Source organism: Dendropsophus ebraccatus, chromosome 5, assembly GCF_027789765.1.
Source record: "Dendropsophus ebraccatus isolate aDenEbr1 chromosome 5, aDenEbr1.pat, whole genome shotgun sequence".
Lineage (NCBI taxonomy): Eukaryota > Metazoa > Chordata > Amphibia > Anura > Hylidae > Dendropsophus > Dendropsophus ebraccatus.
In genome coordinates this window covers 108,435,804-108,460,673 of record NC_091458.1, presented here as the reverse complement: position 1 = coordinate 108,460,673, position 24,870 = coordinate 108,435,804, and the positions used below count along the sequence as shown (strand labels likewise).

Below are 24,870 nucleotides of genomic sequence, written 5' to 3'. Positions count from 1 at the left end.
TTGTGGATCTGGAGAATCTGCCCCATTTGTTTTAATAGGAGGTATGTAAAGCTTAATGGGGCTGTCCTATGAATTCAGGGTTATTCATTAGTCTGAGGATAGGAGAAAACTAACCTTTGCTCCATTCCCAAGGTAGAATCAGGTCCCCATTTTCAAGCTTCCACAGGGTTCCAGCATTCAGACCCTCTGTAATCAGTAAGTTATCCCCTATCCTGAGGGTATTTATAGGGCATAGCTTCATTTTATAGAATATTTCTTTTAAATTATCCTACAGTGGTTTTTCAGGAACATCAAACACTTGCTGTCAGATTCTTCAAGGGATTAAAGCTGATAGCCAGTCGCTAGGAGAGGTCAGAAGTTTTTTTAAAGTGTAACTGTTATTTAATTATTCTTTTTTTGCAGAAAAAAAGTATAAGTGATTTTAAGAAACTCTATAACAGGTTTTATTAGGTAAAAAAGCCTCTCTCTGTACTCACAATCCATTTTTTCCACCTCTTCCTCTTATCTGCTTATTATCTGGCAAGGCCATCTTCATTACAGAGGAGCAAAGTGAAGGTGGGTTTGCTGAGTCCATTATAACCTATGGAGGGGGAGAGGTTTAGGGGGGTGAGTGAGCAGGGAGAGCAGAGAAGCATCCCAGCAGTTTGGAGACTGTCTGGACACATAAAACACTGGATTCAGAGGTCAGAAAGGTCAGTGCTTATCTGGGAGCTTGGTGAGAAGATTGCAGGATGATGTGCTCTGCTGGGCTGCCTTTTCTCCTCTCTGTGCTCACTCACCCCCCCCTCAATCCTCCTCTCTCCATAGAGCATAATGGACACAGAAATCCTTCTTCTTCTGTGAGGAGGGAGACTGCAAAACAGCTTTTTGAGTACAGAAAGAAACTCTTTTGCTTAATAAAACCCATTACAGAATTTCTTAAAATAGCAGGTACTATTTTATATTTTTTATTTCTAAAAAATGACATTTAAATGACAGTTACGTTTTAAAGAGACAGATTTATAACAGTACAAAAGTACAACATAGAAAGCTAGCACAAAATTTACACAAAATGCTGAACAAAATGTTTAAAACTTTTTATCTAGGTTTAAAGTGAACATTAGTTAATTCAGTTGTAGGGTGTTAATAGATGCCAAAACAAAGAGACCAAGACAAAAAATATCTTACTTAATGCTCGCCAAATGAGACAGAAGAGTAATGTAAAGCTGACAAAAGCCCAATTCCATTCATGGTTTTTTCCTACTGTAGAGACACCCATGAATATAAATATCAGAGTCTCGCTCACGCTGCTCATCATCTTCATAAAGTATTTTATGGTTACGCTTGAATTCTTTGAGATGTTTTCTTCAATATATTTTTTCATGGTCATTGCACAGGCTGTCATACTGTTGAGCATAAAAAGCTAATAAATCCATGTTATCTATGGAAAATTTATAAAACCTGCGTCAAAATATTGGTATATTGATTTCTTAACTGTATGCATTTTGTGAAATGGACTAAACTTAATCACAGATTTGTCAAATGTTTCTATGGGAGTGTTCAATGTTCACTGCTCCATAGATCATACATGGAACGGCAGCATGCATGCACCACTCACCAATCCATTCATATCGCAGGGGGTCTAACCATTGGACCATTATGCCCTATCCTGTACAATTAAGATATAAGTGTTCCAACTTGAAATACCCCTTTAATACTTAGAAATGGTGACAATGTACTAGGTGTTAATGTACAGTATATTGATGATGTTTCTTCTTGATGGAAAAAAATACTGTTTCTACTTTAAATAATGTAGGAGGCAATTACTTCACCAGTTGAAATATGGAATATTCTGAAAAGAAGGAAATAATTTGTGGTCTGTTATGAAAGATAAAGGCAATGCAAAAGGAAACTCAGTTCCGCTGTAACACCATTGTGATCAGGGCTGTCTTAGCAGTATTTTGGGCCCCTAGGCAGAGCTGTGAACTGGGCCCCACAACCTGCCCCATACATAGACCACCACCACATAATTTACTCTCTTTGATTGTCACATTGACACGCGGCCCTCTCAGTCCAGTGTAGGCCCCCAGCAAAGCAAATTAGCAGCATGGCGGTGGGAGGCCATGGTGCTACCTGTAACTCCTAAATAACTGTCAGTGACATGATCTATAAAAGCAAGTTCTGAGGCAGTGGCTGGGGACTCCTTGGCACCAACAGCAACTCTCAGCAAAGCTGATAAACAGGGATGCCGTAAGCTGCCAGAACTTGCTGTCATAGATCATGTCACTGACAGTCATTTAAAAGTAGTAGGCAGTGCCGTAGTCTCCTGGCGTCATGCTACTAGTTTAGTGTGCTGGGGCCTCCACCAGACTAAGGGGGCCCGCGTGTCAACATGTGGTTTAGTCACTGTGAGTGTCCGGCAGCTGATTAGCAGCCATATGAAAAGCCTTCTTTCCCATTGGGCAGGGCAGAGGGTTCCCTATTAGTCATGAGCCCCCCTGGCTGCCGCCTACCCTTTCCAATGGGAAAGACGGCTCTGATTGTGATCTGTTTACCACAGCTAATGTTGCTGGTTAAAAAAGAAGGGGGGGCGGGGATTAGACAAAATGTTTCCTACACTGTAATGTAAAAAAAAAAATACTAACTGTATATGTAGCCTCAAATCTTGTAAGGTCTTTGCTTGCAACTTTCTGGTCCTATGAAGCTTTTACATGAACAAAAATTACGAAAAACAGACGGTTTCATGAGTCACTTGAAAACAGATGCCAAGCATTTATTTTTACTGCTGGTATAATTACAAATAATGACCTTTTTTCTAAGTATAAACTAAACACCATTAAAAAAAACTTGGTATGAACATAGGCGGAGATTTATCAAACATGGTGTAAAGTAGAACTCGCACAGTTGCCCCTAGCAACCAATCAGATTCCACTTTTTATTCCTCACAGACTTTTTGGAAAATGAAAGGTGGAATCTGGTTGCTAGGGGCAACTGAGCCAGTTCTACTTTACACCAGTTTGATAAATCTCCCCCATAGTCTTGATATAATATATTACTATCTTATAAGATATATGAATGTGTTATGCAGGGCTTCTTATCAAATAGTGAATAAGCATTTGCTACAAAAAAAATGCTGTAATACTCACGCCAGGATTCCAGAGAGGTAGAATGCTTCTGCTGATAAATAGGATAGGTAGCTGAACATGAAAACAAGAAGAGGCTCAATAGAAGTGATGTTCCTGGTGAAACGAGTGATGAACACTGATAGGAATCCAAAGATGATCCCGAAAAACACGCCTCCAATGCCAACCATAAAAAAACGTCCTATGCCAGCAAAGATGTCCACTGCTTCAATTTGTTCAAAGGTGTGCATTTGTGTAAATGATATAAAAATGTTATATAGAACCTAAAGGAAAAAGATAAGATAGATTGTTTGTAAATTGAAAGACCTTTACAGAAAACAAGGGTTTTATCGACATGTATATACAGTAGAGTTCCAAATACTGTAAAACAATGTGATTGATCCCACATGATATAAGATATAAGGCATTTATTGTATTGTATGGCTGCAGGTTATGTCAGATCATCCATGTATGTAATATTATGGAATGTGTTCTTTTGGGTTTCTGGGACATATGTCACGTATCTGGACTTAAAAATACAAAAAAGGACTCAAACCACCAATAGCAGCACCAATAAGCTATTTCATAGCATACTAAAATTTTATTCTAGTAAATCCTATAAAAGCTTAGGAAAGTATTCACAAAATACAATAAATAATGTAAAAAGTTAAACCACACATTTAGCCATACAGCCCAGGACTTACAATCCATTTGAAAAATGTATATTTAAAATATTATTTCTGTTCACCAAAGAAATTGATCAATCCCATCTATTTATTTATTTATCTGTGCAAATCTTTGTTTCTAAGCAATTACAAGTCATTTTTCCCAAAGATCCACATAGAGCAGTCATATATTTTAAAGCAATCAATACTTTTCTTCAGTATTTGCGAAGAACAAAAACTAAACTGAATGTGCTATGCAAAACAGCGCACTTAAATAGACAGGTATTTGTCCTTCAGGAAAAGCATATTGCTAATTCAGATATCAATATGGTACCTATCCAGATATCAGAGAGCACATAGTGTATACAATAACAGTATGTGTACGTGAATAGACTGAGGACGGGGATACACTTATACAGATTAACACTGGGGCCTAGTCTAGGCAAACCAATGACTAAGGGTGAACATTTTTATGTTTACTCCCGCCACCTAGCCAAACTCAGGTTAACATCAGAACACCCAATTTTTCATTTTAGTTTTTTATTTGTCCAATAATATATTCATGTTCACACGAAATCTTTTTTTTGGCCGTTACACAGACGTTCTTTTACCTGATGGCATGTCAAAAGATTACTACAAATGGAAGTAACACTTTGAAATAATGCTGTTTCATCTGCCTTACAGTGCAAAATAACACATCATAATACTAAAATGAATTGTGTGAAATGTCTCAATCCTGCTATCTGAATATGCCTACAGTATTGACTTCTGATATATTTTTCCCAAATGAAAAAGAATAATAGTATAATACTTCACAGGTGTGACCCACTGAGCCACCTAATGCTGCGTTTACACGGAACGATAATTTGCCCGATCGTACGATTAACGATTTCGAAGTAAAGTTTTTTCTTTCCATAACGAAAGCGAAGCGTTTAGACGGAATGATATATCGTGCGGAAAATTCGTTTTGCGATTGTTTTGCGATCGCTTAAGCCTATCTCGCACATGGGAAAAATCGGTGAACGACTGTTTACACGGAACGATCTGCGAATTTTTAGCGAATGACGATTTTAGAACATGTAAGATCAAAATGAGCAATTTCTCCCTCGTCGCTTGATCATTCGATGCGTTTACACGTACGATTATCGTTCGAATTCGATCGTTATCGTGCAATTTCGCACGATAATCGTTCCGTGTAAACGCAGCATTAGAGGGGGAGCTGCCTGACATACTAGCTGATAGAAAATGATTGATGGAAGAAGGACTTTAGTCCAATATGAGAGTAAAGATGCGTCACTCACCTCTTGCGGTAAAAACACAGACCTTTACTTCATAGAACTGGTCGTGGGATGGAGACGAGCTGCTCATTTGCTCTTCTCCATCCCATGACATTTTGTATGGAATAAAGATATGTGCTTTTCTCAAGTGGTGAGTGACAAAACTTTACTCTCAAATTGGACTATATGATACACTTGATATATTGAGCATCACCTGAAGGTGAACAAGAGCCCAGCTACGGTGGACTAGCCTGTCTGAACTGCTGTTACCCATCAAGCGTAGCAGAGCCCTGATTATGCCCTAGTGGGTAGTGCTGAGATAGCGTTTTTGAGTTTAGAAGGATTTTAGTTCACACACTGGGTCTTTAATGGGCAGAAAAGATAGAGAGAACAGCCTGGAGCACAAGCAATGAAGGTAACCTGGTGGCGGTGCCCACTGAGAATTACAGTATGCCAACATTAGTGGAGTACAGGCATTACAGTTAGTATTAAAACTAACTGCTGACTAGATTTGAAGAGAATGCTCTCAGTGTGGTGCAAAACATAAATCCTATCTAACATGCTGATTGCCACTTATAGAGCCCGGGATGCTGAGGAGGAAGGTATGTGTGTTAGTGGGCATTATTGTCGTCTGGGAGCACTGTTAGGAGCACTGCCTCCCCACAGCGTTATCCGGCCTGCCTCATTGATAATCACACTGTGGGGGTGGGACAGTGCTCATAACAGTGCTCCCAGTCAAAGATCGTGCCGACTAACCACGGCACTGGCGCCGAAGAGGAAGGTAACTCATCTAACCTGCTGATAGTTCCCCTTTAAAGCCTGCACTCAGTTTCAGCTCTATTTCTCTACTGTGTATCCACTGATGGTCACACTATGATCCCTGTAGACTTAAATAGAGCAGATTATTACTTTGAAAACACAGCCATTTTTTTCACTTCAAATGACAGCCGTATTTTGCTTTTATTTTACTGTGTGTGAACATAGCCTATAACTGAATTTCTCTTTACACAATATAAAATGATCTGTCGACTGATCTGACTATTTTAGGATAATGTGATATCTATATTTATACTGCTCTCAGCTGTATAATAAAGATTCTAATTATAAACACATATATATTATTCAAACATGTTCTGCCAGTCTTAAAATATTCCATACACACTAATCTGCATTTAGTTTCCATCCGAAGACATTCTGGACAATCCTGTTCTGGGATGTACAAGATAATAAAAAGTTACACAAATGTCTACTCACATGGAAGACATACACATTTCACAATTAATGTTATTCTTCTACTTACTCATATGAAAGTAGGGTATGGAGACACTTCAACACATTCCCTGCCTTCTACATTTGTTTCCTAAAAGCAAAGTTTAAATCTTAAAACTCCTCAAAGGTGTAACAATGGATCTCCCCTCTAAGGTCGACTGCGCCTGTAGTACACTTTATAAGGCAGGGTTCACACTACGTAAAAAACACGGCCGTATTTCATAACAACAGCCGCTATTTGCGCAACTACGGTCGTTGTTATGAAATACGATCGTGTTTTTTACGTGGTGTGAACATAGCCTAAGGCTATGTTCCCACACAGTAATTTTTGTTGCTCAGTATTTTGGTCAGTATTTTTGCAACCAAAACCAGGAGTGGATTGAAAACACAGGCTAATACCTGCAAGTGCGGCACTGTTTGAAAAGTATAAATATGAAAAATCCTTCCAAGCAAGCCATACGAAACTTACTTTGCCTCACATAGACCACTCCGTAGAGGGCTAGCTATAAAATATAAATCTCTGCAGATAAAACTTACATCACTACCCTTTATAGTTAGGTGGGAACAGGAACTAGGCAGGACGTTTGGGGAAGAAAATTGGTTCCATATGTTTACTGTAATCTCAAAAGTGTCAAACCCTATAGGACACTTAGAATCCTCAAGGAAACTACTTTACAGGTGCTATCTCACGCCATATCGCTTATCAAAAATATATCCTGGGGTCTCCTCGGAATGCTGGCGCTGCAAGGCAAAAGTGGGTAATTTAATGCATATTTGGTGGGAGTGCCCAGTAATAACTCCATTCTGGCAAGCCGCGCGTAAATTTTTGTAACGTGTGTAGTGATGCCCTATTATGTGGGGTCCCAGCTTAGCATTACTGTCTATGGACACAGATGGCATTCACTTTTCTGACCTAAGAATCTTGTTTCACGTCCTGATGGCCACTAGGAATGCCATTGCTAAAAGGTGGAAATTGGTGGCGGTCCCTACCATACAAGAAATTAGGGCTACAGTTAACATTAACTACTTGACGGAAAAGTCCATCGCTATGAGGATGGACAGGATGGGATCAATAGAGCTGAAATGGAGTGAGTGCTATAAGTCTGTGTGAATTATGGTTCTGTATAGAGGACTGTACATAATAACTACCGATTACACATGATGCCAACTATCTACCTTACCCCTCATTTCTGTAACCTATATGATGTTAATGCATAATATAGGACCTTGTTTTGGTTACTGTTGTTTGGCTGGATGATTTTTGGCCTTCTGTTCATATTTTTGTAATCTCTAAATAAAATATTTGTCACAAAAAAAAAAGAAAACACAGAAAGGCTATCTTCATACACTGTTGAAATAGACGGAAACTGGAGGGAAAGGAACTGCTGCACATCCCATCTATGGCTGTTACTAATGCTGCTTGCTTATATTAAAAATCAACTCCAGAGAGTCTGTATATGATTTGATCAAGCCATAATAGCCCCATGTACCAACGTGCAGGTCCTCTGGTTCACATGGGTCCCTACGCTAACTCCACCCCCGCAAAGCGTGCACGTGCAGCGAAGGGGGGCCATGGAACGGCCCTGCAACCCCCATGTCACAGGACCAGACCCAAAGAGCCCCACCAGAACCTGACCAGCACCACCGGCAGGGGAGGCTGCCCCCAAACGACACAAGTATGGATATGGTATTACACTTACCACTGCTGCACTCACAGAGTGGGGAAGACATAAGGTACTGGCATGTGAGCACAGGCATATCCTGCTGATTTTGGTCATGTGGGTCTATGACATGGGGGTTGCAGGGCAATTCCATGGCCCCCCTTCCCTGCACATGCACGCTTTGCGGGGGTGGCGGTCACTGACCAACACGGTGTGGAGTTAGCGTAGGGACCCGTGTGAACCAGAGGACCTGCACGTTGGTACACGGGGCTATTATGGCTTGATCAAATCATATACAGACACTCTGGTGTTGATTTTTTATATAGGCCAAGTGGCATTAGTATCAGCCATAGATGGGATGTGCAGCCGTTCCATTCTCTCCAGTTGGTGTTTCACAGTTCTCCCTCTCTGAACAGCTTGCACTCCTTTATAAGACCCACATGACCAAAATGTCGGTACCTTATGTCGTCCCCACTCTGTGAGAGCAGCAGTGGTAAGTGTAATACCATATCCATACTTGTGTCGTTTGGGGGCAGCCTCCCCCGCCGGTGGTGCTGGCCGGGTTCTGGTGGGGCTTTTTGGGTCTGATCCTGTGACATGGGGGTTGCAGGGCCATTCCATGGCCCCCCTTCCCTGCATGTGCACGCTTTGCGGGGGTGGCGGTCACTGACTGACACGGTGTGGAGTTAGCGTAGGGACCCGTGTGAACCAGAGGACCTGCACGTTGGTACACAGGGCTATTATGGCTTGATCAAATCATATACAGACACTCTGGTGTTGATTTTTAATATTGGCCAAGCGGCATTAGTATCAGCCATAGATGGGATGTGCAGCCGTTCCTTTCTCTCCAGTTTCTATGTATGTTTTACTGTTGAAAAAGAGTTGATGGCTGCCATTTAATGGCAAATAACGGTCGTTGTTTTAAAATAACGGTAAATATTTGCCATTAAATGACAGCCATCCACACAATTTCAACAGTGTTTATGTGTTTTCAATACACACCTGGTTTTGGTTGCAAAATACTGACAACAGCAAAGAGAATTAAAGCGACTCTGTACCCACAATCTGACCCCCCAAACCACTTGTACCTTCGGATAGCTGCTTTTAATCCAAGATCTGTCCTGGGGTCCATTCAGCAGGTGAAGCAGTTATTGTCCTAAAAAACTACTTTTAAATTTGCAGCCCCGTGCCCAATGGGAGTATCTGTGCCTTAACTTTGCACCACGCCTCCGTCCCTCCTCCCCACCCTCTTCATCATTAGGAATGCCACTGTAACATTTTCTCCTGTCTGAACATTGCACAGGTGCCTTAAAGATCCAGCCCATGTTCAGTATTCACAGAGGTGATGAATAGGAGACAATCTGCCTGGAGCATTCCTAATGATGAGGAGGGGACAGAGAGGTTGTGCCAGCTGCCAGTTTAAAAGTTGTTTTTTTAGGACAATAACTGCATCCCCTGCAGAACGGACCCCAGGACAGATGGGTACAGAGTCGCTTTAAGCCAAAAAATTATCTATAGTCTAGACTTAGGGCAGCTAACAGTCGCCTAAACCATGCAACAACATGTACAGCACCTTACAAACTAATATGGCCTGCATGCAAACATATGGTTCTGGTCAGAACACAATATTTACCCAGTTGATTTCTTGCCGGGAACCCAAGTATGAAGTGTTTCACCAGTGTGCTGTATATATCTAATACTGCTGATTACTTTAATGTATTAAGAATTAAATAGCAACATAAAAGGAAGCAAACTCTTCTCTATTTCTACTTTGCTGTAGATTAACATTACAGGACCACACATTTTAAGATTGTTGTTATGGCAGGAGCAATAAGGCCCCAGACAGTCTTTATGAATACATTAGTGAATCAATACTTAAAAGAGGTGGTTACTTTGCCATTTTGTTCTATAAATGTTTTGGAAACCATATTCACATTGTAATTGCTTTGTATAGCTATTAGCTAAATTGGGAACCCTGTAATTACTCCCATAAGCATCTAATAACACTGAGAAAACGATTTTCCTATAAGATAGTGGGAAGACAATTCAGAAATAAAATAATTCATCAATACAATCTGCAAATTGCTGGACAAAGACTGATTTGTCATTCGACGCAGAATTTAGAGTAAAACATAACTCTTAGTTGTCGAAATGCAAGAGCTTTGGACAACTTTGCTGAACCAAATGACCGATCATGTGAATCGATGTAGAATCAGGATGCTCTGTTTCCGTTTATTATAGTGTCTGGTATGTTTGTTATCATGCAATATAGCTATCTTTATATTGCGTTGTCTGGCTGTGGTAGTTCTCTATAGTGAGATAATGTTCTAAGTATGGCGATAATTGACAGCGGAGGTGGCCACTGCATAGGGGCAGTTTAATAGCAGTTGAAGTGGGGCTGTGCTTTTCAGGACGGTTCCTCTACTTTTAAGCAGGGTTATGATATGTATAACAGGGTGAGAATAAAAAGGTGAGAATTACCATCAACTTTTTTCCCTTATACCTGCCCTGTGATGGATAGAGAGAGGAAATAAAGGAGGGCAGCCAATGTTATATGCTTTATTGGGTCTGTTCCACTGTCTGCCCCTAACACAACTTCGATATGATGATGTTTTGATTGTTGTTGTGACCATCTTAGGGAGTTGTGGTAAGGACTGAGTTGTTCTTTCCCCCCATCTACCCTGTTCACAATACATCTTTGTTGTGACTTATTTTTTATATCATTCTTTTATACATTCTTTTAATGTATAGCTAATAAAATATAAGATTTAAAAAAAAAAGATTTTTGTATAATTTAGTTAAGAGATTTGGACAACCCAAAGCAATAACCTACTCACTACCACAGGTGTGACTGGTGGTGTAGGTATAGGGGTCGCAATAGCAACAGGGCCCTGAAGTCAGGGGGGGCTTAAGGCCCTCACTTATTACTGTAGTGCCAGATCCCTTGCTGCTCTGTAGGTTTTTCTTTTGTTGCAGGGATATTTCCCCTCACATAAAAATGCAATACAGAAGCAGAGCTGGAGGAGCAGCCATAATATTGAAAGAAGGTATGAGGCCAGACAGTGAACCATCCAGTGTAAAAGGACAAGGAACAAGGCTAGAGGATAAGGAATTCTAAACCTGCCCTTCCTCCTAGGCAATGGTGACCCCATGGCCCACCATTGTTACCTTTCTGCTGCCTATGCGGTGAGTAGCTAATAGCACTGTCAGCAGCTACTACACAATAGCCTACTGTGTCAAAAGAAGGTTATGCCAGCTGGAGGTACAACTGTGCAAGGAGATCCGGGACTTCTAGTGGCGCTGACGGCATCAGATGGACATCACTCCTTCAATGATGGGAGTAGTAGTACTTGATGTAAAATCAAAGTTATATTACAAGAATTATGCGTTTTAAGGCACAGCCTCTTCATCAGATTCGTATGGTTAGCCTACTGTGTAGTGTATATTGTCATGCTGAGCAACCATCTCTGCAACCATCATATGTCACTCCGAGTGTTAATGTTCTAGGTTGTGTAAATGAGATTTCTGCTTTCATCTATTGTAACACATCACTGTAGTACTCATGTATAAATCATGAAAAAAACATTAACGAAATGTCTTCTAGTCGCTGTTGGTTTCAGCACCAATATTTACTTAAAGGACATTCCTCATAGTACATGAGCCTTTCATCTGACAACACAATGGCTGTACATTATATGCAGATGCTAAGCTGAACTGCAGGTCTGTGATTTGTGCTATATTCAATTAAAAAGACTGTTGTTAGTGAACTGTACAAATATGCAAGTATAGTGCAATTATAGGGGCAAAAGAGTTTTACAAAGTGCTTGATCCTAATTCTACTATTTCTCTGCTCCTAATATAGCGACACATGTTAGATGGGCAGGTGTCTGCTGGTGGTCAGCGCCTGCAGAGGGTCACTCCGTCATCGTAGCTGATAGTTTTATTGAATTTTTCTCATACCAGAACACCCCTTTAAAGGATACCTGTCACCCCCCGTGACGGGGACCTCCCGTTAGAGCGCCCTATACTTACCTAATCGCGCCGGGTCCCGCTTCCTGATGCGGTCGGGTCACGGAGATTTCAGCTCCCGAAGCCTGGCGCGCGCGCGCTGACAGGAGAGTCCAATGCCCATAGAGAATGACGGAGCATCGGACTCCCCATTCATTCTCTATGAGCGTCGGACTCTGCTGTGTGCGCGCGCGCCGGGCTTCGGGAGTTGAAATCTCCATGACCCGACCGCATCAGGAAGCGGGACCCGGCGCGATTAGGTGAGTATAGGGGGATCTAGCAGGGGGTCAGGAGCCTGTCACCCCGGCACGGGGGGTGACAGGTCCTCTTTAAAAAGCTTCTCTTACTCATAACCTTACAACTACGCAAACATATTTCATAATTACCACACAACAAGCTGGTCTGTATGCTTTTAAATGGCAGAGATAAACTTTAGTCCTAGTCCAGAACCAACTTTTAATCTTTGTTTGTATCATATGTAGATATTTGTGCTGTCCGCAAGTATAGTATCAGTTACACAACTGTGTGGTCAGTGTCACATACAGAAGAAAAGGAATCCCATAGAAAAATTAGAAATTTAGATCTCTGTCTGTCTCCTACAATATAAGGCCACACTATGCTCAGATGTAGTATTTAGGCCTCTCTGTGCATCCATATTTTATAGGAGCTCCCCCCCCCCCCCATCCTCATATAGTAATTAGTGTCATCCCCCCCCCCTGTGCATTTATATAGAATTTAGGCCTCTCTGCAGGCAACTTCCTCCCCATTAGGTAGTATCCCTCATGTAGCCATATCCCTCCATTAGGTCTCACTGGTAGATACACATTTCCCTTGTAGGTAATTTTACCCCATTAGTTAGTATCCCCATGTAGGTAATCCCCCTGTTAGCAAGCCCCCATCCCCCAAATAGATAGCATCTTAGGCATCTCCTCCTCTGCTAGTTAGCACATCCTCCTACCCCCGTGTAGGTATCCCCGGTGCTCATCAGAAGCACAACTGTAGCACTGCAGTCCTCCAGCATCTGTTCCCCCCTTTCTGCTGTGCAAGCTTAAACGCAGCCTCTTGCGGCCAGAGGCATAATGCTTAAAGGGGTAGTGCGGCGCTAAACAATTATTCACAAAATAATACACATTACAAAGTTATACAACTTTGTAATGTATGTGAATGGCCCCCTTTCCCATGTTTCCCCCCACCCACGCTAGACCCGGAAGTGTTGGTGCATTATACTCACCGCATCTCTTGTCGACCCCCATCCGCCATCTTGGGACAATGATTATGCCGTCCCCGCTCTGCCGCATCATAACTGTGCTCAGCCGCGATTGGCTGAGCACAGTTATGCTCAGCCAATCATGGCAGAGCAGCTGATGACGTGGCATAGGGGGCCGGCATGAGGGACGAATGGAGCGGTTCGGTCGGCCTCCCGAAGACTACGTTATTGTCCCAAGATGGCGGACAGGGATCGACACGAGATGCTGTGAGTATAATGCACCACTCTTCCAGGTCTAGCGTGGGGGGGGGGGGGGAAACACGGGGAAGGGGGCCACCCCCAGTACTTCAATCCGGAAATTGGTATACTGGGGGTGCTAGAAGTATTTATTCTGATCTGGCCAGATAGAGAAGGAAAGTAAATATGAATGACTCCAATATCAAAGAACCCCTTATGTGTCACTGGATACAACTGCTCTGTAATCACTTATACACTTAATCACTTGACGAGAAAGGAGAAGCTTTCTGTGACACATCCTTAGGAAAAGGTTCTGATATCTAATATCTCTGGTTCCCTTCCTTCTTGGGGCTCTTTAATCCTTTTCTTCCCATAATTTCCAGAAAAAGGAAAATGCCCAACTACTATTACATCATGCAGGAGAGTGGAAACAACTGCAACCTGGCTGGTTACCACATTATCACAGGTACCTATAGCAACTATTGCAGTGTTATACTTACAATTTTCCACATTAAGACAAATTAATCCTATAGCATGGAACTGTAGTCTGTCAGGGTTTGCAAAACAGGCTTTAGCCAGTGTTATCAGACTGACAGAATGAAGTAGAGCCTGTATTGTCTTCCCCTTTTACAGATACTGGATATACATGTCTAGCAACACTTTCATTACACACAGTAGAAGCGTTCACAGAGACTTACGATTTTGTAAGACACATATATCACATTGCATTGGGTCAGAGGACAACTGGCACACATATGTCCTGGTCCCCTACAGAAGAAGCATTTAATATATATAGATCTTTCTAAATCAGTCTTTTCTGACCTCTGGTGACAGTTATTAGATTTTGACCCTGCTCTCCACTGAGTATAGAGGGCCTTGCTACTCACAACAGGAGAAATAGATTTCTGGGCATTCTTCTGGGAAACCTTGGTCTTCTTTATTAAGTCCTCTACTGCGTCAAGAGCCCACTTGATAGCCAAAGCCTTTTTCTCTACTATGGCTTAGCTCTTCTTATGGTCATTTCATTTTCAACTCACAAATAACATAGGGTGTTCTTCCCAATCAATTACTTGTTACAAAACTGCCCTTAAAGGGGTTTACCGATTTATTATTAACCCCCAGTGAACCAATCTGGCTTACCGCATCTGGCATTTCGGTACACTGGGGGTGGTAGGCACACCCCCAGAGCACCAAAATGTCTAATTAGCATAAGGATTAAGCTGCTAATAGCACAAAAATGGCCCAGACGGAAACTTACTATCTTCCTCTGTGCTCCATGCGCAATAGGGAGATAACAGCAGGTTAGATTTTTGTGTGCAGAAGCCTCTCTACAGGAAGCAGTGATTGCTATCAGCGCTCAATTTTCTACAACCACTAGCAGATCGAGTGGTGTTACCAATCTTCGCTGACTGTGCAGAGGCTGCCGCACACAGTAATTGTTTTGGGCAGCCTTCCACCCAAGTACTGAATAAGAAGATACACTACATTGACCCTGTATACTACTGTGCTTAGACAGCCATGCAGTTCCCAACAAAAACACTGGTGGCGGTAAAGGACTGTGTTGCCCCTTACAGCTGACAGTCAACAGAAGTGCATATGTAAATAAAAAAAATGCATTTATTTTAATAAAATTATATTACAAAGTAATGTAACTTTATGAAATATATATATAGTGACCACTAGGAGTGATGTTATCAGTGGTATGATACAGCTCAGCCAAAGGTGGTAATGTCATGACGCCAGTGCTAGTCCAGCACACGGGTGGTGTGTGTGTGTGTGTGTGGCTGGCTGTATCTCCCTGAAATGGTCAGTGACCTGCCAGGTTGCGATGGGTCACTTGGGCTCCTGTCACGGTAGTCCGGAGTTGCAATTAACCCACCCGGACTATCTGTACAGCCACCTACAAAAAAGGGGAAAATGACCCAGGGTGTGTGGCGGATATGTATAGGTGGTGGTGCAAAGTAAGAGATGACTCCCAGTGTATAAATAGAACAGTTTTACTGTGCAGTCTCCGAATAATACAGAACACTTTGATAGATAATCTTGTAGCGGTGCTTGGAGGATTTGGAGTAGAGTGGAACAGTGTAGAGGAGTTTGTCAAGGGAATCCTAACCCAAAGTAGTACTATGCTCTGCTGGAACTTTAGAGAAATACTTGAGACTTGAGAGTGAGAGATACTTGTACCCATGTTTAGACTATAGTCTGACCACCTTTTGCCCTACAGTGTCGAGCTTCCCATCCTAATAGGGTGATACAAGCCCCAGCTGTGGTTATCTGGGTGAAGCTAAGTGTCCGAGGGTGTCCCGGTTTCACCTGTGCTGCGAGATAAAATACGTAGACCTTCTGGTATCTTTCTTCTATCCAGGCTAGTTTCTCTGCTCCTCAGGATACTGCCCTGCACTTTGTAGAGTGGTTCTCTGCGTGGGCTGGGTTTATCCCCGACTTTCTCCCTCTTGTTGTGGCTAGCACTGCACAGTAGATGTACGAGATAGACTGAAGAAACTGAGTGTCTCTGGCTGCTTCATACACACTGTTCTCGTCCCAGACAAGGGTCCTGGCAGAGCCAGGCCCTGGCTTGGCTACAGCAGGGACGTCTGCTCTGTGTGTCCTTCTCCCAAGAGAAACCAGATAAGACTGATGCCACACTTCATACCACCAAGTGACTACTTCCTACAGGGATGTGTAAAGGACCCTGTGAGTGGTGGAAAGAAATGTGTGCAAGGAAAAGAAGAGTATCTCCATTGGACAATAAAAGTACATAATACATAAGAACCAGTAACCCTTTTCTTACTTTGTATTTGTATTTGCAACTGTGCAATACATAAGAGTTTACTCAAAAAACACTGACATGAAGTGGGAAAACTACAGAATGCTACCTTTATCACCACTTAACCTGGAGAAGAAACTTTTGTGTGACAGGTGTGACATAAGAAACACCCGTGGTAGGACACCACATATATAATTATTAATAAATAAATATATATATATATATATATATATATATATATATATATATATATATGTGTGGTTTTTATTATTACACAGGGTAGTCCAAAAGAAGGTGGACACTATGGGGGAGATTTATCAAACATGGTGTAAAGTGAAACTGGCTCAGTTGCCCCTAGCAACCAATCATATTCCATTATTCATTCTTAACACACACTTTGGAAAATAAAAAGTGGAATCTGATTGGTTGCTAGGGACAACTGAACCGGTTTCACTCTACATCATGTTTAATAAATCTCCACCTACTTTTGGACCACCCTGTATATATTTTTTATTTTGTTTATTCTCAGGATTACCCCTTTAAAAAATATTTTTATCAATTGCCGCTTGTAGCTATTTATCACAGTAATGTGTAGTTCCCAACTCAAATGCTGGTAGCAGCAGCGGGACCCATGTTACCACTTTACTGCTGCCAGTCAACTGAAGTGCATATGTAAATATAAAACTATACATTTATTTTATTAAGTTACATTACAAAGTAATATATTAGCAAAAAAAAAGCCTCCAGAGTACCCCTTAAATTATATTTTGCAGCTTATAGCTACTTACCACAGTAATGCCATCATTCAGCAACGATTCTCCAAATATCACCATGTATAATTGTTCATTGACAGAAATTTCCTCAAAGACAGCAAGGACAGCCACTGGATCCACTGCTGAAATAAGGCTTCCATATAACAAGTTCTGTAGCAGAGATATATCACCTAATGCAAAGGCTTCAATCTGGCATATACCATAAAGACAAAGGCCAATGCCAAAAGAGTTCATTAAAGTCCCCATCACTGACCACCAGATAATGGTTCCAATGTTCTCAAAAAAAGGACGGGTAGGTAAAAAATACCCTCCTTCAAGTATGATTGGGGGCAAGAGATAAAGGAAATAGATATCAGTCCGCATAGCAGGTGGAGATTTGTGATCTGTCCCAAAAATAATTCCACCAAGTAAGACACCAATGGCGATCAGGATGCAACTTTCTGGCATTATTGATGGCAATTTGTGATAGAGATGAAAACCTGAAAAATAAAAGAATAATATAACTGTTATAACACTGTCACAAATTATCAGGATGGATAATTAATCCAATTTATTACAGCTTTATGTAACAGTATATAGACTGATATTTAAAGGGGGTTTCCGGATTTAATATTGATTGCATTTCTTTGCCTGGGACATATGAGGCGGCTCCATTAGAATGAATGGGAATTCTTTCCCACTGGGGGCGGCCCGGACTACCTCCAGTGCTTGAGCACTAGCCGGTTCCGGTGCATAGAACGGCGCCATACACGGGAACAGGGCCGCAGTCCGAAAAACGGACCGTGACACCGGCTTCCCCGTGACGGCGCTGTTCGATCTGTGGGTTCAGGTTAAAGAGGATGTACCTGGTGGTACATCCTCTTTAAAGACTAGAGGGGACATCCAGCTGCTTTATAACAGTCTAGATGCCACAGTTACTATTGACCATGGCATCAAGGGGGTTAGACTGGAATTTTTGGAGTTATGTCACAGCTCAAACTCACTGGCTAAGCTACTAACTGCACTCTATACTGGTTTCCTGGCATTATAGCGTAATAGTAAGTTAAATGTCAGGAAGTGGTTAAGCATCTGAATTACACAGTCAATATGCATTATTAAAAGCAGGAAATATTAATAAAATATAATTTAATATAAAGGGGGAGATTTATCAAAGGGTGTAAAATTTAGACTGGTGCAAACTGCCCACAACAACCAATCACAGCTCAGCTTTAGGCAGTGCTGAAAGAAAAGAGGAGCTGTGATTGGCTGCTGTGGGCAGTTTGCACCAGTCTAAATTTTACACCCTTTGATAAATCTCCCCCAAAATGTTTATTTTAATTCTAATTCTAATAAAAAATCCCCATCTATAAATATTTAAAACGGTCCGACAAATGTATGTACCACATAGGAAACACATTTATCACAATGATATCTCATAATAAGGAAGATGAACGGCTTTAACCTATATGTAATAATACCACATATTAAAATAATCTCGGTGTGCATGAATATTTATACGAACCAGATGAGAAAACAGAAGGTTGTACAAAAAAAAAGTGTGATAAGTGTGAAAATACCCTTGAAGGTCTTTAATCTCTAAGGTGTTTATAACTTGCAAACTATTATGGCATTTGAATTTACTGTTTATAGAAGTATTGTGAATTGCACTTAATTTCTTGTGGGGAAATTAGGATTTTGTTAAAAAAAAGTATAAAAGACCTGCATTTAATTCTAAAAGATAGCAGGGAACATTATATTGATATAGTAAGCTACTTACCAATTTTGGCATAGGAAGCAAGAATAATCCATAGTGTGATTTCATAGGGGATTTGGACCAAGTTGTAATCCACAGTGAAGGCATGAACTCCTGGATTTGTTTCTGAACCCTCCGATACTGGGGTCGCAGCAGTGACTTCTGAGCTTCCACTTGTGGTCTTGAAGATTATCAGGATTGTGAGAAGAATTCTTGGGTCCATCTTTTACATGCTAATAAAACTTAGCAACCATAAAAGAGAAACTTCACCAAAACATTGTTTTCCAGCCAGCAAATAGGTGTTTAATGTGTCAACCATAAAGCATTATTGTGAGAAATATAAAAAACATGTATCTAAAATTCTGCAGAAAATAAATAGTAGGAAGCAGTTCTAATAGTCTAATACAACTCTGAGAAAGATCGATCCCTCCTCTCAGGAGAATGTCACCTGGCCAGTGTGTGTACCTAAGATAGCAGTCATGTTTCATTCATGTTCCCTTAAAAATGTAAAGCTATAATATTGTCCGGCAATCTCTCCAAATCCACCCACACTTTGCCTACTGACTCGGTGCCATTGTGAAACCTGATACAGAGGGAAGAGTGACCTCAGCAGTAGCGTGGTGTACACAGGTGTGGTTAATGCACACAAAACTTCTGCCACTCTTTGTTTACAGATAACAAGGTTGCCACCTTGTGAACATTCAGGCCAACTACTTCTAGATACAAACATTTTGTAGATTTATTTTTAACATCACAATTATCTGTGATGTAAAATTGGAAATAGAAAACCCTGCAAATTATCAAACTTAGGGGGGCAGATTTGTTTTTCCGTTATCCACCATATGGAGTAATTGAAATGTTAAGAGTATTCTTCAGGTCAAGATGATTACAATATTATATACTGACCCTTCTAAAGAGCTGTTTGGGAGCTAATTTTTTTGGGACCATGAGAAGTAGTTTTTATCGTTACCATAAAAACGCTTCATGCTATTTTATTGTTTATCATTTAGTGTTTTCTTTTATTTACCACTATTGTTAGCCAGGAGGCCATGTGTACAGAGTGGGCTTTAGTCTGTTGCCGGCACAGGGACGAGCATTGCACACTTTTGGGAAATACATCCCTATGGTTTTGATGCGTTTTTTTGAGAGACCACAACAATGGATACAATGGTACCTTGGTTTGAGAGTAACTTGAATTGAGAGTGTTTTGCAAGAAGAGCTCACAGTTTTTCAAAATTGTAACTTGGATTGAGAGCATTGCTTTGGTTTAAGAGCTCCCTGTACTGGATGGGACGGGGAGTAGGTGAGGGGCATATCCTGCACAGGGTAGTCTACAGCCCTGAACTCTGACCCAGGAAGTCTTCCTCACCTTCTAAATAATGGCAGATCCACTTAAAGGGGTGCTCCGACGTGGGGGCACTTTTTTGGGGGGACCGGGGAAGAGGTGGCTGAAAGAAAAGACGTCCACTTACCTCCCCGGTTCCAGCGGCGGGTCCCGCATCACGGCGCTCCGGTGCCCGGTTCCCGGCCACTTCCGGGTGTCTGACGCGGGCCCGAGACGTGACGTCTCAGGTCCGCTCAGCCACTCAGTGAAGGAGGCGGGATCCGTTTTAAGTCCGCTCAGATCCCGCCTCCTTCACTGAGTGGCTGAGCGGACCTGAGACGTCACGTCTCGGGCCCGCGTCAGACACCCAGAAGCAGCCGGGAACCGGGGACCGGAGCGCCGTGATGTGGGACCCACCGCTGGAACCAGGGAGGTAAGTGGACGTCTTTTATTTCAGCCACCTCCTCCCCGGTCCCCAAAAATAAAAGTGCCCCCACGCTGGAGCACCCCTTTAAGGCTGTGGCTTGCATGAGGGGACAGGATCTCTCCCCGAAAAGGGAGTGCTGCTATACTGTGCCCACATCTACCCTGCTCATTCCTTCATGCTCCCTGCAATCTCTGTCAGCCCGTGTGTCTCCCATCCTTTCCATTCCTACTATAATGTGCCTGCCCTCACACTCAGCTATACACTGCTGCTATAATGTGCTTGCACGTACACTCAGCTATAAACACCGTTGCTGTAATGTGCTGGCACTTACACTCAGCTATACACACTGCAGCTGCTATAACGTGATTGCACTTACACTCCGCCATTGACACTGCTGTATAGAAGAGTTTATGTCACTGTCCCCCTGTCCAGCTCTGTGATTCTCACTTCCTGATTGGTCCATGCTGAACACACCACTTATTCCTTGCTGTCATGGGACAACACAGACCTCTGAGAGCAGCCCTGCATCTCTAATCTAGCCTGTTGTACTACCCTACTGCATTATTGGGATCTGCAGTTCCATCCTGTATATTCAAACTGCTGCTGTTTTTTCAGGTTTATGCACTTACTATACATTTATACACCACATGCTGGTTGCTATACTGCACAGTACTTATATTATGACATATTTAGCTGTTTCTCATTGTTTCTTTCATCTGTTCTACATGTTATTCAGAATAAAAAATAATTTATTTTTGGGGTGTGGAACCAATTGTCTGCATTTTAGTGACTTCTTATAGGAAAATTTGCTTTGGTTTAAGAGTGGATTTGGATTACAAGCATGGTCCTGGAACAAATTATGCTCGTAATCAAAGGCACCACTAAATATTTCAAAATTATCATTATGTAATTGAAGTGTAGACTTTCCTTTTTCATTGAAGGTGTTTAAAGTGTTACTGCCGACAAATCACACAGACATGAGACCCTTATCGATCTCTAAATATATCTGGGAGAAGTGCACAGCTGTGTGCTTCACTTCCAGGCTTGCATTGAATATGTCTCCCTGCAGCAGAAGGGCTATATAAACTAGCTATACCAAACAATTGATGTGTGGGATCTCAGCATAAAGACCCCAACTCATCACAACCTTTAAATGGGTACTTTAGAGAAAAAGATTGTTTTTAAATCAACGGTGGAGTCTATGGCATGGATGGAGAGTCAAGTGGGAGCGAGCGGCGGAATCCGCGGCAAGTTATCCGCTACAATTCCTCAGTGTGCGCATACCCTTTTTCAGCAAAAGAGGCTGTCTAATATGGCCTTTACACAGTTTGATAACTTTAAATCGTTATTTATTACATTGCCTTTGGGGTAGTTTCTTTGTCTTACTTTCCATGGGTCTTGTGTCGTGTACAGGAGTGAGATGGATGCCACTGGTTGGTGGATGTTATCAATGGTATGATACAGTTTAGCCAGCGATGATATTGTCATGACGTCAGTGCTAGTCCAGCACACAGGTGTGATGTTAGTACCTGCTTTGTAAAGTGGCTGACTGCATACCCACAGAAATGGTTGGTGACCTGCAAAGCTATGATGGGTCTCTTGGGCTCTTGTCACGGTAGTCCACCCGGACTATCGGTACCATCACCCACAGAAAGTTGTGCGGCTAGTGTGTATAGGTGCTGGCGCTGAGGAAAGGATGACTGAGTCCCAGTGATGTAAAAATATAACAGCTTTACTGTGCAATCTCTTAATAGTACAATACACTTTGGCAGCAAATGGATAAATCTTTACACAGACTGTAGTGCTTGAACTCGTTTGTGCTGAGGAGATGCTTGCAGAAGTAGAGTAGAGTAGTGGTGCTTACAAGCACTTACAAGCACTAGGGTGATACAAACCCCAGATGTGGTTATCTGGGTGAAACTAAGATTCTGAGGCAAGATTGGATATGTAGACCCTCTGGTAGCTTTGTCCTATTCAGGCTAGTTCTTCTTGTGTATCAGGATACTGCCCTGCACCTTTTAGACTGGTTCACGGCATGGGCTAGGATATTCCCAGACTCTTCTCCCTCTGTAGTGTCTAGCATTGCATAGTAGATATAGTAGCAATACTGAAAGAACGGAGTGTCTCTAGTCACATCTGCACACACACATGTCTTAGACTCAACTCACTAAACAGCCTGTCTGAACTGAACTGACTTGTCCCGGACAAGGGTCCTGGCAGAGCCAGACCCTGGCTTGGCTGCAACAGGGACGTCTGTTCTGTGTGTCCCTCTCCCTCGAGAATCTGGGTAGAGCTGACACTACACCTCCTCCCACCAAGTAACTTCCTTCAGGACTATGTAAGGGGCCTGTGAATGGTGGAAAGGAATGTGTGCAAGAAAAAGGAGAAGAGTGATAGATTAGAAGGAAAAAACATCTCCTATAGGTCAGCAAAAGCACATGGCACACATAAAACAGTAACCCTTTGTTAGCTTCAGCTGTGAAATACATAAGAACATTCATACAAAATACTGACATCTAGTGGTGAAACTCTAGAATACTACCTTCATCACCACTGAACCTAGAGTAAGAAGCTTTAGCGACAGGTGTAAGATAGAAACATGAAACACTTGTGGTGGGACACCACACTTGCAATCTATAAGGTCACAAGAGATACAGTATCTTAAGCAGATTTTAAATCTGCTTGTGGCTCTCCTGTTTTGAACAGGAGCAGATTTTTTTTACTATTTTACAATGCTGTCCTCTCATAGGCTTTGAATTTCAGAATCACAACGGGTCTAAGGAGTGAGACCCAGTGCAATCAGTAACTCCTGACATGTTTAGGTCATGTCAAAAGTTACTGCATATGTTCTAATGTAAAGAATAACATCTGGTAGTAGGCAAACAAATGTAACAGTTCCTGTATTGCAGCACCTAGCCTTCTCACTATGATGTTTCTGTTAAAGGGGTTTTCTAGCCCGTAAGTTAGTTTTAAAATGGTGATAAGGCAAGTAAGAAGGAGAGTGGGGAAGCAATACTAATCTCCCTTTCTGCCTGCCACACATCTGTAATAGACCCCTGCTTCCTGCTTCACCTGCTGATTGTCTGACAGGCATGCCTCACGCTTACTGCTAACCATAAAGTGTGGGGAGCAGGGCTTCATTACAGACACATGGGGGAGGGAGGTAAGTATGGCTTCCCAGCTCCTCTCCTTACCTGCCTGAGCAACCTTTTAAAACCAATTTACAGGTTGGGAAACCTCTTGAAATACTTCTCTGTTATACAGGTTATTTGATCCACATCAGAAAACACATAGGATGAGCATGCATATATTTTTTACACTTTTTGTTTATTTCAAAGACACTTAATTTATTTACAATCCACAATATTGCTAGAAGCTTTTCACCGCTTTATGCACAAGATGCTACATTGGAGGCTGGATTTATAAATGTACATTCATACATTCATTCATTCATTCATTCATACATACATACATACATACATACATAAAAATGAGGAAAAGACATCTCTCTCTTCTTTGTATTCACATTTGTCTTTGGCACAAAAGACTGCATGAAAAGTGATATGAATACTGAAAAAAAACCTGCATGTGCAAATACGGGCTTAGGAAGATTTTTTTATCTTAAAAACAGCTAGAAAACTACATAGTTATGTAAGCAGAAAGACTAGCCATACCTTTATTGTAGTTGACCAAGGCTGCAATCAACTAAAAAAAAATATTTTTCATCAAGGCATGGGCAGGGCACTGAAATGCATTAAACTGCCCAGGCCACACCTGTTTGAAACTGTACAACAGCAATAAAAAGCATTTTCGGGTGATTGCACCCATCGATAATTACAATAAAGGTATGAATAGTCTCACTGCACTTGCATACCGTGTTTCCCTGAAATTAAGACATCCTCTGTAAATAAGGCATAGTGGAGGATTTACACGATAGCTTAAAATAAGGCACCCCCGAAAAATAAGACCCCCCGCCAACGTACACCACCAGCCCCATGTGGTCCTTCACCGTCGGTGCCACAGGCATACTGCTGGTCAATGGCCACCACGTCCTGACGCACGCCCAAGTTCACGTCCTGATGCACACCAGAGGTCACGTCCTGACGCACACCAGAGGTCCTGCTGCTGGGTGATGTCACTCAGCATTGCTCCTGTATGCAGCAAGTACACCGAGGGCCCAGGACTTTGCTGAGTATTCTTGAGAGGGGAAAGGGGGCTGGGTGGGGGAAGGGGAGGGGAAAAATAAGACATCCCCTGAAAATAAGACATACTGCATCTTTGTTAGCAAAAATGTATATAAGACACTGTCTTATTATCGGAGAAACAGGCTAGCTTTGTAGACATGTAGGCATATTGGGACTTTTATAGCTGTCTGTTACCATTTAAGACCAAATACCAGGGTCAGACCCTCCAAATTGCATG

The 24,870-nt window shown here is 41.9% G+C and overlaps 1 protein-coding gene across 1 annotated transcript in view; it reads right to left on the bottom strand.

The window, feature by feature from the left end:
- SLC9A4 (solute carrier family 9 member A4) overlaps positions 1-19,274 on the bottom strand; it is a 30,677-nt gene extending 11,403 nt beyond the window's left edge. The window contains exons 1-4 of the mRNA XM_069970976.1: positions 18,722-19,274; positions 16,981-17,444; positions 3,126-3,385; positions 1,168-1,385 (exon numbers count right to left, since the gene is read on the bottom strand). Of these exons, the coding sequence (XP_069827077.1) occupies positions 1,168-1,385; positions 3,126-3,385; positions 16,981-17,444; positions 18,722-18,920 (1,141 nt within the window). The 5' untranslated portion in view covers positions 18,921-19,274. The remainder of the gene's footprint in view (positions 1-1,167; positions 1,386-3,125; positions 3,386-16,980; positions 17,445-18,721) is intronic.
- Between the last annotated feature and the right edge of the window lie 5,596 nt (positions 19,275-24,870).